The sequence below is a fragment of the Scylla paramamosain genome, chromosome 33 (genome assembly GCF_035594125.1).
Source record: "Scylla paramamosain isolate STU-SP2022 chromosome 33, ASM3559412v1, whole genome shotgun sequence".
Classification (NCBI taxonomy): domain Eukaryota; kingdom Metazoa; phylum Arthropoda; class Malacostraca; order Decapoda; family Portunidae; genus Scylla; species Scylla paramamosain.
The window spans coordinates 10,714,737-10,729,471 of NC_087183.1; the positions used below are offsets into that span (position 1 = coordinate 10,714,737).

Consider the following 14,735-nt stretch of genomic DNA (forward strand, 5'->3'; position numbering starts at 1 on the left):
TCCTTCCTTATTTCTTTATCTTATCTCTCTTATCTTTCACTTACCTTTCACTGTCTACATACATTACAATCTCTATCTTATATTTCTTCATCTCATTATTAGATTCCACAGGTGACTTCTCACTAATACCGGTAGTGCATATATCTTCTCACCACATCATGTAAATACCTTCTTTTCTCCATCTTACATTTTACCCTATATTTATACACTAATCTTCTATTATCCTCCTTATCCATACTGTACTAAATTCTCTTCCTCATTTCGTCTTTTGGCCAAACCTCTAATCATATTTTACCTTGTGACTGATAAGTAACCTGTTGTGTCATCCTTAATATTTTACCCCTTTTCTTTATTTGTGTTCGCCCTTTCCTCCCTCTTCTTGCTAAACTCCTTCCTGAGATAATAGCCAACCAGCGGGACCTTACATTTGATAAGCACTGCACATAGTCGACAAAACCACACGCCATTCTGATTCAAAGTTGTGGTGGTTTGAATCTTCCTTCAGCTCTTCGGCGATGCAAGTGTCACGTATAGTAGTTTCGTAGTTATCGTAGTTATTATCGTCTTGCCTTAGAACTAGAATGCAAGTTTACATTACTTACTATACTTTTGTCATGTTTAGTAGATGAGTTGGTTTGCGTATCATGGTAGCTTCTGTGCATCGTCACCGGTACCCTACAGTGTCTTTGTAACACTGGGATCAAGTAGCGAGTAGAAAGTTGACGCAGTCAGTTGGGGGCACCGGGGCTTTGGGCAGGGGCTGGACACACCGGCATAAGAAGGTGATTGCGCCGCCTGGTCAGTGGCTGTGAAATCTCGACCAGTGACACCAAGAAGATGCGGCTAATGTGCCTCGTCTTCGCCCCCCGCCCCTACCTGCCCCGCTCCCAGCATCACCGCCTGTAGTCTGCTCCATCTCTGCGGTCTAGCTGGTAGTGCTAACGGGAGGTGCAACATCATTTAATCTTGTCCACATGCCACTCACCCAGCGGGCCTCATAACACTCATCCTGCCTCACAGATCCTCAGAATTAATTTGCCTCGTAATTGCACTCACATACCATATAATCGTCACCCATGTGCGTGAGTAATGAGTTATGCGTGAGGCGTGGAGTGAACATGAGTGTGTCTGTGCTGTGAGCGACTGCCAAGTACTAAAAGTAGAGTGTAGATAGTAGTGAGCAAGTCGTCTATACACCACCTTAGCCACGCCTCTGGTGCACCGCCGCGCCGCATCACCGCGACACCTCCGTCACAACACAAGGATCTAGAATGTGTTGTCTCAATTCAATTTTGAATCACTGAAAACGTGAAAAGACAACCTACTTTTCGCGAAGTTAGTCATTGAGTACTGCTAATGTCAAGTGAAATTAAAAACACAACCTCTATATTGATGTCAAATATTGTAACAAAACAAGACAAGAATCGTTTTTATTATATAAATAAATATAACAATTAGTGAGATTTACATAGCACCATTTTTTTCATGAATTATATTAAATATTAATCAACCCTGTAGGCCTCTTAGTGAAGCAAATGAAGGCCAGCGTATTGTTCCTTTTCATGAGTCCAGGGCAGGAGATATTATTGACACTGAACTCATCTCTCGTCAGTGTTATCCACCCACCGTCTTTTCGACCTGTCAGTGTACGTAGGTACGAGACTTGGGAAACCCTGAGTCCTTGACAAAAGTATATGACGGGAGCGTCGTGATTCTTTGAGATACCGGATGTACAACTCGATGATCTAACCTCAGACCAGCCACTGTCTTGTGAGGGATTCTGCCGCATCTAGTGAACAAATGGTGGCTAGATAGCGTTACACTCAACCAAATTATCGACGCCATGTGCTAAGGCTGAACAATCAACAGCTGCCTTACATTTCTGAAGCGCTCTTGAGTGGGTGGCTGGGTGGTGTGCAGACTTTATAGCAGTGTATCCTAAAATTTATATTATTGTGTTTATAATCTTGTCATAAAGTTGATGTTTTATTTTTTCAGTGCTTGTAGCAACGAAGTATGGTGTGTGTGTGTGTGTGTGTGTGTGTGTGTGTGTGTGTGTGTGTGTGTGTGTGTGTGTGTGTGTGTGTGTGTGTGTGTGTGTGTGTTTGCGCTGTACTTATGTGTCCCTTTCCCCGCAGGGACGGCGTGGAGCACTGCCAGCCCTGGAGCGCCAACACAACACAACAAATAGACTTAGCCTTTAATATATTTTTTATGGTCTACTTTTTTATACGTGTAAGTAAGCGTGAGGTTGCCTGCTCTTAGGAATGACCGAGGCATCCTTTCTATCTTGAAGTTTGTTCTCTTCCTGTGTTTCCTCTGTGTGTCTGTGAAGTTTCTTACATTGAACTCCTTACTTCCCTCATTTTCTAATTCTTCTTATACGATATATAAAATTATCTTATCTTTTTACTAAGGTTGTCTTATCTGAAAATAGCCCTTTTTATTGAAACAACCCTGAATACCTTTTTAATGTGTGCGTTGCGCTGCACCTCTACTTCCCATAAACATGAGGCACCTTTTCTTATTATATGGCACTTAAACCATATTGATAAGCCACGTTTTTTTTTTTTTTTTTTTTTTTTTTTTTTTTTTTTTTTTTTTTTTATCAAACTGTCCTATCACTTCATCACTGTATCAGCTGTGGCGTCTCGCTCTCCAGCAGACTTCCTGCCATCCTTCTCCACAACTCTGGAAACACTTATTATTCTTTTCCTTCTCCATATAGCATGATAATATCAGTACCCTGTGTAGAGAAGTCTCCCCTTCCCCACTTCTAAAGTGAACACCACTGTATCAACTGAGTCATGTGCAAGCAATCAGCAGGCTTATCTCAGGTGAAGGTTCCGTCGGTCATTAAGAGGATGCCAGGAATTCATAACATCTCACCAAAGTTTTGACAGAATACTCCAAATATTCCTGAGACTCAAGGGTGAGATGCTCGTCAGCGAATGGTGTAGCAACAGCAGTCATGAACTTCATTGCGAGTAAATTTTTTCCATAAACAAGGGCCAAATGTAATGTTGCTTGTCTTGAACTTAATGGTCACGTGAAACAGCTGGGAAATATAAAATCTTCTTCACTTACTTTGGGAAACTATGTTCATATCTGTCAAGACAAGACCCAACATTTCGTCATATGGATCAGCTGCTCAGTGCAAACCACATTACACATGACCAGTCTAGACTTCTACTTGATCACTGCTGTTAAGTGTATCCTTAATATCGCAAGTTTGTAAATGTACGTAGAATGAAGATATCGCCTGTCTTGAATTATGATGATTATTATTATCATTATTATTATTAATAATAATATTGTTATTATTATTATCATTACTATTATTATTATTATCATCATCATCATCATCATCATTATTATTGTTATAGCTAGAAACGAACATTTTGACTGATACTGATAAATATCAGATTTTACTACATGACGCATACTTTTGTGTCCTAAATAAGGGATCTCTTGATCCCATGTACCAAACGTCATTATCTTTTTTGCCGTAAACGCATACATTTTTACATTTCATTTCGCCTGTTGACACACGGTGAGACGGAACGCATGTGGCTTCGGTGTCTCGGTCTTGTAAACAAACCTGACGAGTGAACCACGAGGTCCCGCATTGACTGAGGGGTCTTCCTTGTTGTAGGAACATCCTTCGTTTTGGTATGGCCTTCCCAGCAGTACACTTTAGTTTTGTGCATTACTCTAGTCTGTTGTATTTTACTGCTGCCATTTTTGAGCGGTCATGACTTTTCATAACTAGTGAGGTTGTTCTGGGCAGCGCAAGCCAAAATGTGTGCACTGCACCCTGAGAGAGGAAAGCCAATAATGAAGAAGTGTATCGAGATAATCGTAAGTTCAGCGCTCATGCATAGAGGTCATTATGAACTTGAGAGTGTTAAACTAGGGTTGCCATATATGAACTATAAAAATTCCGGACACCTTCACTAACACCTGATTATGGTCTTGATATGATACTGGAAAACATGTAAATTAATTAAAAGAAACTCAACTTATTTACCTTTGCATATGGCTGATAATCTTGAATTCCGTTTTTCCACTTAGCTTAGTTGCTAAGTCACAAGGCCGCAAACAGTAATCCAAACTGACCCCTATCAGTGCTGGTGAAAGACTGGGGCGCGAGCGCGACGTCAAGTGAGGCGGCGTTGGGAAGGCTGCGAGCACCGACTTCATACAGCACCCATACACGTCAGTCTTAACCGAAACCAAACCAAAGCAGCTGCCACTCGGTGAACCTCTCTCTCTCTCTCTCTCTCTCTCTCTCTCTCTCTCTCTCATCATTTCAACCCAATGAAATTTAATAAATGTGATTTTTTAACAGTTATTAATGATGGAAGGTGAAATTCCGGACATTTGAGGGATTTTCAAAAATCCCCCCGGACGCAGAGTTCGTTATCTGATTTCCGGAAATGTCCGGGAAAATCCGGACGTATGGCAACCCTAAGTCTGTTAAACTGCTACGTGTAGGTGACTTGATAGGACCAGGTGTGTTTACAGAATATAACAGATCTTACTCAGCGGCTCAGCCAATATAAGAAAAGGGAGCACAAATTTGACCAGTGCATATTTGTTTTACTCCGAACAGAGAGGATAGGGCCTGACTGAGTAATTAAGACTCATCAGGTATGACAGTAAACTGTATTTCACTAGTACACAGATTGTAGCTCAGCTTAAGACTTTGCATATCTTGATGACCAGAGGAACATTGTCAGAGATAATGTCAAGGAATATTTAACCTTGCTGGAAAAAATATTTGCTCATGATTCTGCTAATATCCAAGCTACAAAATAAATGATTTCGGTGGTGGTCTTCCCCCAAGCAGCCTCATACCCTTCAGATTGGTGCTCTGCTGTCCTTCTGCTGTTTACTTCAATATTACACAGATTCAATCCATGGATACTTGTATCTTCTTTTTGGAAGTAGTCTTTGTGGATGACAATGTTAAGGCTTTATGGATACAAATTATATATGTAGTAACAGTATATTTAAACCTAGCACTAATACATAGTTTGTGTGGCAAAATATGCTACAAAGGAAAAAAATACTTCTAAGCTCTTTCTAAATAGGTTGTAGTTATTATAAGATTTGTCTTATTTTCCATGCAGTTTATAGCGGCAAGTGATAAGCTGTGGTTCATGCTGGAGATGTACTCCTTTGTAGACTACTTCACCATCCCCCCATCATTTGTCAGTATATATCTGGACAGAACATGGATAGGTGAGTCAAGACAAGGGTGTGTGTATTTATGTGTATTATGTAGCTATTTTCTTTATTATCTCATTGAAATGGCTCCTTGACTTAATCTTTTTAGTCTGCAATGATGTAAAGAGCTGATCAAACTGCAGTGTTAATTACATGTTTCTTGGACAAATAGTTTGACAGTTATAATTTTAGTATAACTGTCACCAACATAGGGAGAGTCTAAATCTGAATCATACCTGCCCCAAAGAGTAAGATGTAAACACCTAAAACCATAACTATGACTCCATTAATGTAGTCTAACGGTCCTAGAAGAGGCTCAACTTAGTAACTGGAAATGTTTTCCTCTGATGAGACCCACCTGTGATGCAATACTGACTATTTGCAGGGCTGCGTTTCCTCCGAGCCCTCCGCCTCATGTCAGTGCCAGATATTCTGCAGTACCTGAATGTCCTCAAGACATCATCCAGCATCAGGCTGGCACAACTCTGCTCTATATTCATTGCTGTGTGGCTCACAGGAGCGGGCATCATTCATCTGGTAATGTGTATTATTATACTTGTGATTCACTTGGGCTCATTTTTAACACATGAAATTAGGTGCTATAGGTAAATGTGTCTATATGTACTTTTGAAAATAGAATTCTAAAGAAAAATTACAAATAATCAATGAAAAATCCTTTATATAGCTTTATTATCATCAAATTATTTAATAAAATTTTTCATAAGAATTTATTTTTGTATAACAATTGAGTTATTCTCAGCCCATGTATTTTTGACAAATACAGTAAAATCCCTCTCATCCGGCATTCGAGTATCCGGCAGCTTCAAGTATCCGGCACATTTTTCCCCGAGCCTTAAAATCAATAAAAAATCAATGTGTACTCATAAAATCGATTAAAATTCCCACGCAAGGCATACTTTGTCCCCTCGCCACCAGAGCGCACTGCTTCGCACCACCCGCGGCCCACTGCACTGTGTTTACTCAGTGACTCAGTCCCGCGTGTGCACTGTTTATCACCTGACGCCTTCATCATGCCTAAAGTTGTAGAAAAGAGGAAGTGTGTTGTGCTTACACTTAAGCAGAAGATAGACATTTGTCGACGATTAGAGAGAGGTGAAAGCAGACTGCAACTAATGGCGGAATATGGTGTGGGCTCATCAACTATTTATGACATTAAATCCCAAACGAAAAAGTTGCGGGATTACATGAAAGCCACCGACACCCCAAAGGCAGCGGAAAATCGTCACACACTGCAGTATCATCGTGGTGAAATGATGGACAAAGTGTTATACGAGTGGTTCAGCTTGAAAAGATCAGAAGGAGTCACAATTACAGGCCCAATTCTACAACTGTGTTGGTGAGTGTGAGGTGGCAGTGCGGGTGGCGACGCGCGGCACGGCGATCAGCTGATCTTTGTCATGGTAAGATGCGTGAGTGTAGGGTGGTGATTGTGGACATAATATCACTTCTATTCAAGTATCCGGCATGTCGGCGGTCTCGTTGATGCCGGATAAGAGGGATTTTACTGTACTCTTGATGCGCTTCAATAATGAAATTTCACAGGCAAGCTGGATTTTATCATGCAGCCACATAACTGACAATGTTGTTTGCTTCTTTGACTCAGTAAAATCCAATTTTACAAAAACTGGGTACAGAAATAGTCTTGTAAAGACTTTAACTTTGATCTGATTACAGCTGGAGAACTCTGGTGATCCTCTCACGTTTGAAAATGCACACCCGCTATCATACTGGACATGTGTGTACTTCCTCATTGTCACCATGTCAACAGTGGGCTATGGTGACGTCTACTGTCAAACTATCTTTGGAAGAACATTTCTCGTCTTCTTTCTTCTCGTCGGTCTGGTAAGTTTTATTCTGTTTGGATTTCTGTATTATCATTTAGTTGTTAATATAATTTTCTATATGAGCTGGAATGCTGAGTACCATCATAATTCCTTATAAGTATATCATTTCAGGTATCATCATACATAGCTGGCTTGATTTTGTGTATATATATATATATATATATATATATATATATATATATATATATATATATATATATATATATATATATATATGTTTATTATTACAGGTTTTGGCAAAAAAGTTAGTGTTCTTTGGAAGTCATCCATGATTTCTTCAGAAAAAAAATTTGCAAATACTTTTTAGCTTAAAATTCAGTCTCTCTCAGACATTCCAGCTCCTTAATAATGATTAAAATTATTAAAGATTGGTTAGTCATTTCCAATAAATAAAGGCATAGTTTAGCAGTTTGATCTTGGGAATAGTAATATATATATATATATATATATATATATATATATATATATATATATATATATATATATATATATATATATATATATATATATATATATATATATATATATATATATATATAATTATAGATAATATTGTATCTATAATACTTGGGATTTATTGTGTATCTTTGTACACAACAAACAGTATCTCTAATTGTTTACAAATGACTTCTTTCAATTAATGTGACATAGCGTTGGAATTGGCAGTGTTGATAAGGGGACTCAAGAAGATTTTTCCATAAACTATGTTTAATATATTTCTTGTATCTTTTGCACACAAATTAATTTGTTTCTGTTGCTTTTTCTCTCTTGATCCAAATTTCTTCTGTTCAGTACTATCTGCTACGGGAATCACCTGTCACGGGCGGGTGCCACCAGTGATGGTTAGTGTTACTGGTGGCACTCGCCCTTTTTCATGCACCCCACCCATCCGGGGCTCACAGTGTACTCTCAACACATCCTGTGGAACAGGACTTTCATTGTACACCATATGTGCTGCATTTTTGAGTGTGTGCAGGTTCTTGCAATGAGGGTATTGCCCATGTGCTGACCCCACCACCACTGCACACACTCCACTGTCTGCTGCTGCCACAAGCTCTGCTGCTCGTGCTCTAGTCCTCATTAATGCTAGACTAGTAGTCATATATATTGAACCAAAATCCATAATGAATTTTGACTCTGAATTGCTGCTTAATCTTTAAAGTATGTAATTATATGAAATAAATGTTACTTGAATAAATGTGCAAGTGAATTTGTTTGAGTGCTTTATGATGCTGGCACATGACTGTGATGCTGTGGCTGTAACAACCTGTAGTGTAAGCTGACTGTGTTTTGGTGCCACAGTACATCTTTGGCACCACACTGTGCGCCTGGGCACCGCTCGGCTGTGGGTTGCCCGGCTATGGCTACTCTCACTTGTAGCCCACTTAGTTTCCTGGATTTATGTGGTGTCGGTTCCTCCTTTGTCATTGTCAAGAGTCTGTTGTAGATGAGGCTTGCATACCATTTCTGAAGAATGTAAACACCTCATAAACACCTCAAGCTTTATCCTTGCAGCAACACACCTAGCTGGGTTTGAATTTGTTTTGTTTTATTTTATCTTTAATTAACTCACTGCAGTTATTAATTCCTGTTTTAATTTTCATTATCAACTTTTTCATTTATTTCTTCACATTACAAGCTGAAGTGTCAAAACAGTGATAGATATATTTAATGTGATAGCACAGAACATACACTGAAGCTCCTTGTTGTGGCTGGACAGAACCACTAGGCTTGGGGTGTGATGTTTACTTTAGCTTACACTGCCTTTAGATCAAGTTGCATATCAGGACATGCGACCACAACACAGCTTCACACAATGGATCTAGGAAAATACCTGTATGAAAGGAAAATGTATATTGTATTCTAGGAATGTAAGCTCACTTACTAATGATAGCCCTATTTACTGCATGGAATTTTAGAAGTCTGATTGAGGCATTATGCACCAAAATCCAGTGGTTCTGATACAGTTTGGTTTAGAATAAAGTAAAGTATCATTTTTTGCCTTGAGTTATAAATTTCAGTAACAGTAGAACCTCAAATGTTGACAAACCTAAATGGTTAAAAAATGATAATAATAATAATAATAATAATAATTACACCAGTACCTGTGCAGGGTTCTGAGATGACACTTAACTTGAGTGCCTTCTCAAACATGAAAGGCAAACAGCTGCATAGTTCTTTTAGAGTCATTGAAATCTTAACCAAAGAACTGATATCAAGATTTGATTTGAAGAGCAATATACTGTGACACATTTGTATTATCATTTATACAACCCAGGACCAGTAGAAGAATGTTACTGTTGGGTCTTATCTTGAAACACCTGATATACAATGTTTATTGCTTTCTTCATGTAAATTTTGTCATATTTATATTGATGTATAGTTCTGAAAACTTTAAATAATAACAGGTAAGAATTGTAGTTACTTTACTTTTTTCACATATTGCCATAAGCATGCAGCTTTTTCATATGATTGGAGTTTGGCTTTAAGTCTTAAGATTAAAACTTGAATCTTATTAAAGGCAGTGGATCTATTGGCATAAATTTTATATTATCTGAAAATCTAAATTTGTTTGAAAACATTTTGTATTTTTCTGAGTCAGTATTTAATTATAGATTTACAAAGTCATTGCTTGTAGCTGAATTAAATGATGCTATTAATTACCAACAATGTTACAAAATTGTCTCAAGTTTTGATATCCCCAGTGGACATTAGAGGTTCTGCAGTATTAAGGTATCCTTCAAATGCTTATTACCATTCAGTAATAAACTATAATAATTATCTATAAATTCTGCTATGCATAGTCTAAAGCTACATTTTGGTTCTTTTCTTTTCTTGTTCTCAAGGTGAATCAATTTTGCTTCTTGCCCAGCTTTCTTTGTTCCTTCTTTACTAAGTATAAATCCTCACTCCAGCCTTCCTATTTGTGCAACCTCCTTCCATGTGTGTGCGTATGTGTGAGCCTGGGTGCACAAGTAGCCATGTGTGATGGGTCATTGTCACCACGTAGCAGTAGCAACCATGGTGGCACCAGCAGGCTGCACTCAGGCTGTGCTATGACTTAGAGCGCTGGTGCAAGATACTGTCACCAGACATACATCATTACTTACTACCAATTATTTATAGATCATTTGAGCAATACCTGAAGATGCTTTGCTAGTATGAATAACTAGCTTGTGCCTGTGTAGGATTGTGGTTAACCCACATGAAGCACAGCACTCTGACATGTGATTCCCTTGTGGCTGTGAGGACTGAGTAACTACCAGCTTAAACATGCACTTTCAATACTGCCATTTCTGTCTGCACGCTGGTAGTGGCGAGGCTGCCACACAGAGTGCTTGTCTGTGCCAAACTCACACTACACCAGACATTGTCGGCCTGGCCTCCTTGTGCCTTCCCACTGTCCTGACATGCCTGCCACCATTATTTTATTGCCTAGTAAATAGTGGTGGCGGGAATGGCAAAAGTTCGTGGGTGGCCCAACCTCTGCTACAGGTGCACACCCAGTCATCACCTGCATTATCTTGAGATACTGTAATGAAGGAGGTGGCTGCGGTGGCAGAGTGACCAAGCCTGTACTGCTGTGCCATCCTTGTCACCACTCATCCTTTTTCTTGGTGGCAGTGGCAATGATGGCACTGTGGCATGACTGGCAGGCCTAGTGCAAGTACCACTCTGGCTACCATTTTATGCTTCACGATGGGTACTATAAATGGTAACAGGAGTTGTAATTTGGTGGGTCAAGCCCTGTCTTTGCCACCACCATCACCACATTTAATACCACATCAAACTGTGTGTGCCACTTCTTGAGGGATAACACACACATGCACACTTAAAAAATTAGGCCCTAGAAACCATAGGGATAAAAGTAGGTATATATAATATTTAAATGGTATTTTGAGATATTCTTCTTGATGAATATTTTTCATAAATAACTGTGTATCTGAATCTAAGAATATTTTTAGTATTTGAACATGGTTGCCAGATTTCTCTCGTAAGACTGATTTTCAAACGTGGCAACATGGCCTACATATCTCTCTCTGTGTTGCCGCTTGTCTGTCAGCCAGTACGACCTTGCCTTGCTCCTTCCTTACTGTCTGAGCCAGTTTTATGCTTGTTACCTGGTGTTTGCCCATCCTGCCTGTGCTGGCCTCACTAGCCTCTGAGGAATGCCCCATCAGTAAAAACAGCTATCCACTTACATAAATAAAAAGTATGGGGTTAGCATTGCTGGAACTTCACACTTCTTTGCCAGTTTTTATTGCTCACTTGGGTGTAGCAATAAGTTAGCAATATATACATGAAGTGTGCATTAATCATTAGTTGTAACATTGGCAAACACATGAAGGACAGCACTTGTGGGTTTGGGCATTTCCAGGTCAGCCATTATCCAGTTTTGTTTTAATGTGGTGCTTGGGGCTGGGCTGAGCCTGGATGCCCCCCCCATCCTCCTCCCCTTCGCCTGCCTGGACGCCCTGGATGCCCCTTGGACACACTGCACGCTGTGTCCATCACTCACTCGCACCAACCACCACCTCCCTGTCTTGATCTTAGCTGACCCTGGCTGTCAGTATAGTGTCTCTCAACTCATCATCTAGCTCAGTAAACTTGTAATTTTTTTCATTATTATAATTATTATCAATCGCTCCAATGGGTTTTGACAAGTTCCTCATCAGTTGAGATGAATGAACCTATCAGCATTTTGTTTCTTAATTATTTTTAAAGTTATTTTTTTTATTGTAGATTATGAAAAGTATTTAAATTTTGTTTTTTGCAAAGTCATGTTTCACTGCCAATTCCCATGTAGCAAGATGCGGATCAATATGCAAATGGAAAAGGAGAGAAGTTGATTGTAGCTGAGGATTGTCATTTTTGGGCGATTTTTCAGTAAAGGTGTTAAAGTATTAATGTGTGGAGCTGTTGTAACCAGGTAGAGTGGCCCATAATTGTCTCTTCACCCGGCCATCTCAACGTCAACACTGACGGCTCCATTGATTACATGCCACGTTTGAATGGATAGTATTTTCATTATCAGTGTAGTTTTTATTCTTAGAGTTATTGGTATTCTTCATGCTCTAGTTGCTTGATCTCTACCACCATGCCAGTTATGACCAATATCCTCTGTGTATAATTTGCAGCAAACTCATTCAATTTTTGCTGCCCTGGCCCTTGGCGCGCCTGCCTCTGGTGCTGCATGGTGCCACACCAGTTATGACAGCTACACTTATGGACCTGCTCTCCTGTCATACCCCCCAGTTTTAATATAGATAAATGCTTGACTTACATTCTGGACATGCATTACTCTCCACCTCACAGCTCGTGTGATGCCATAGCTTGCTTGGCAGGTGGGCGCTGTGCTATCTATGTACAAACATGGAGCCAAACATGCACGTCCTCTGGATGGCACTGTTGTAATGGAGCCCTGTGCATAAAACTGTCGCAGTTATACAAAGCAAGCTCTTCACACTTTAGGCTCAAGATTGTGCAGATTTTTGAGTCAGTATTAGTGAGAAAAATATATCAGTTAAGATGAGAAGTTTAATGATGCAAGATTGTAATTTCACTGAAGATGCTGTTGTTGCTCAAGATGTTAAGCATCTTAGTATTTTTATTCTATTTTTTTAATATTTTCAATTCATTATGAAATATCATAAATTGCATATTTCTTTAAATCAATTTTCACTCCAAAGTTCACAAGGAAAGGCTATGCAGTATATATTGCTCTTGGCTCAAAAACTCATAAAGTACATTCAATAGAACTGTCTAGATGTTTAGGTATAGATAAATCATACGATACTTACTTCATATAGTGATTTCATGGATTGAAATACAAGATATTTTTTATGTATTTTGCTCAGTTATACATTAACTGATATAGTCTCCATATGATTCTGCTTTTTATTATTTTTGTAATGTGCCACCCCACTTGTTTGGGAGAAGGCCTCTTGTATGAATAAAGAATTATTGTATGTATGATGATGATGATAGAGAGAGAGAGAGAGAGAGAGAGAGAGAGAGAGAGAGAGAGAGAGAGAGAGAGAGAGAGAGAGAGAGAGAGAAAATTAATGAATGAGAGAGAGAGAGAGAGAGAGAGAGAGAGAGAGAGAGAGAGAGAGAGAGAGAGAGAGAGCTGTATGTTTGTCTCTATGTTTGTGTTTTTGCATTGTTCTTGTCTTTGAAAGTGGTTCATGCAGATGAATATATTAGTTAGATATTTTCTTCACTCTGCTGGTGCCTTGGCCTGCATAGGGGCTTGTATGCAGCCAGCTGAAGGACCTTGCTATTGATCCTGGTCAGGTTTTGAAATAGAACTGGCAGTCAATCTTTATTTTGAATGTAGCACCTAGCGCTTTTCTCCCCTGTATCTTGTGACCTGCCATTTTATTCTAGCTTCAAACCCCTAGCTATAGCTTTTTTATTATTTATTATTAGTTGCTCTTAATCTTCAATATTGTCTATTTTCAAGCCATCTGGCAGTAATATATTTGTAAATATGTATGTATGTATGTGCATAGTTATACAACTATTATAAACTGTAGTCATTACTCTAACTCGTAAGTAATAATTTCATAATATTTAACACTTGATTTTAATGCCATTGTCCCCAAAATAACTAGGTTAGTTTTATTTATAGGTGAACATGTTGATTTCCTTAATTGTTGATCTGCCAGTGGTGAGCACTTACACATCAGCGTATTTTGTTGGGTATTGACTTGTTTTTTGTACAATGAGACAAGCACCATAGATCATAGTCTGTGTGCTTGGCTGAGTGTTGTCTTTTGATGAGTCTGAATTTGTGTCATTTGTCTGAATGGGAGAGTATCATTATTGCAGCTTCCATATGGTGTGAGGAAGAGTGAGTGAGATTAAAGAACAAAAATTATTGATTTACATTTTGTCTGTGTCATTTATAATTGTAGACTATAAATTGCTCAGAATTATTAATAAGCTTAGTAAATTAGGTAATACTATAATGGATTTAGGAAGAGTAACTAAGTAATAGAGAAACAAAAGTGATAAAAGATGCTTGTGAGTTTCTCAGTATTATCAGTTGCAAAAGAATCTTAATACAGTTAAACAGTCAGAATTTTGACTGGAAGGAAACTAATTGATTTATTAGTTTAGGAGTTGATTCTTACCAAATGATGAAGCTAGCACTCACTGGTTCCATATCATGAGTGGCTTTGTTACCCAGCCTCATTCCAGCAAAATGATATTGGATCCTGCTGATGACCATGATGGTTTTATGGGTTGCGAGGAGCACAAAGGAGAGTGGAGGGTAAGGCATGTCTGGGAGCAATGTAGAGGCACACTTTTGTGGCCCTCATCAATATTTATTTTTCATTTTTAATGCCCTTTTTGGATTGCATTATTGTAGGTAACTACCTAAGTGACCTGATAGCCATTTGCTAGATAACCTTGAGTAATAATTTTCAAATGCATTCAATTTATGGCTGGTTATATTTCCTTGTAGGCTTTGTTTGCAAGTAGCATTCCCGAGATTATAGAGCTGGCCGGAAGCCGGTCCAAGTATAGTGGAGAGTACAAGCGGGAGCATGGGAAGAGGTACAGCGCCTGGTCACGTATTCCCACCTGCAGCCCTCCCTTGCCTGCCCTACTGCTTATGCTGCTACTCTT

General features: G+C 39.0%; 1 protein-coding gene across 3 annotated transcripts in view; it reads left to right on the plus strand.

The window, feature by feature from the left end:
• LOC135089668 (calcium-activated potassium channel slowpoke-like) overlaps nt 1-14,735 on the plus strand; it is a 141,833-nt gene that overhangs the window by 58,520 nt on the left and 68,578 nt on the right. For all 3 annotated transcript variants that reach the window (XM_063985565.1, XM_063985566.1, XM_063985567.1), the window contains exons 2-5: nt 2,139-2,235; nt 5,136-5,247; nt 5,618-5,769; nt 6,928-7,095. In XM_063985565.1, the coding sequence (XP_063841635.1) occupies nt 2,215-2,235; nt 5,136-5,247; nt 5,618-5,769; nt 6,928-7,095 (453 nt within the window). In that variant the 5' untranslated portion in view covers nt 2,139-2,214. The remainder of the gene's footprint in view (nt 1-2,138; nt 2,236-5,135; nt 5,248-5,617; nt 5,770-6,927; nt 7,096-14,735) is intronic.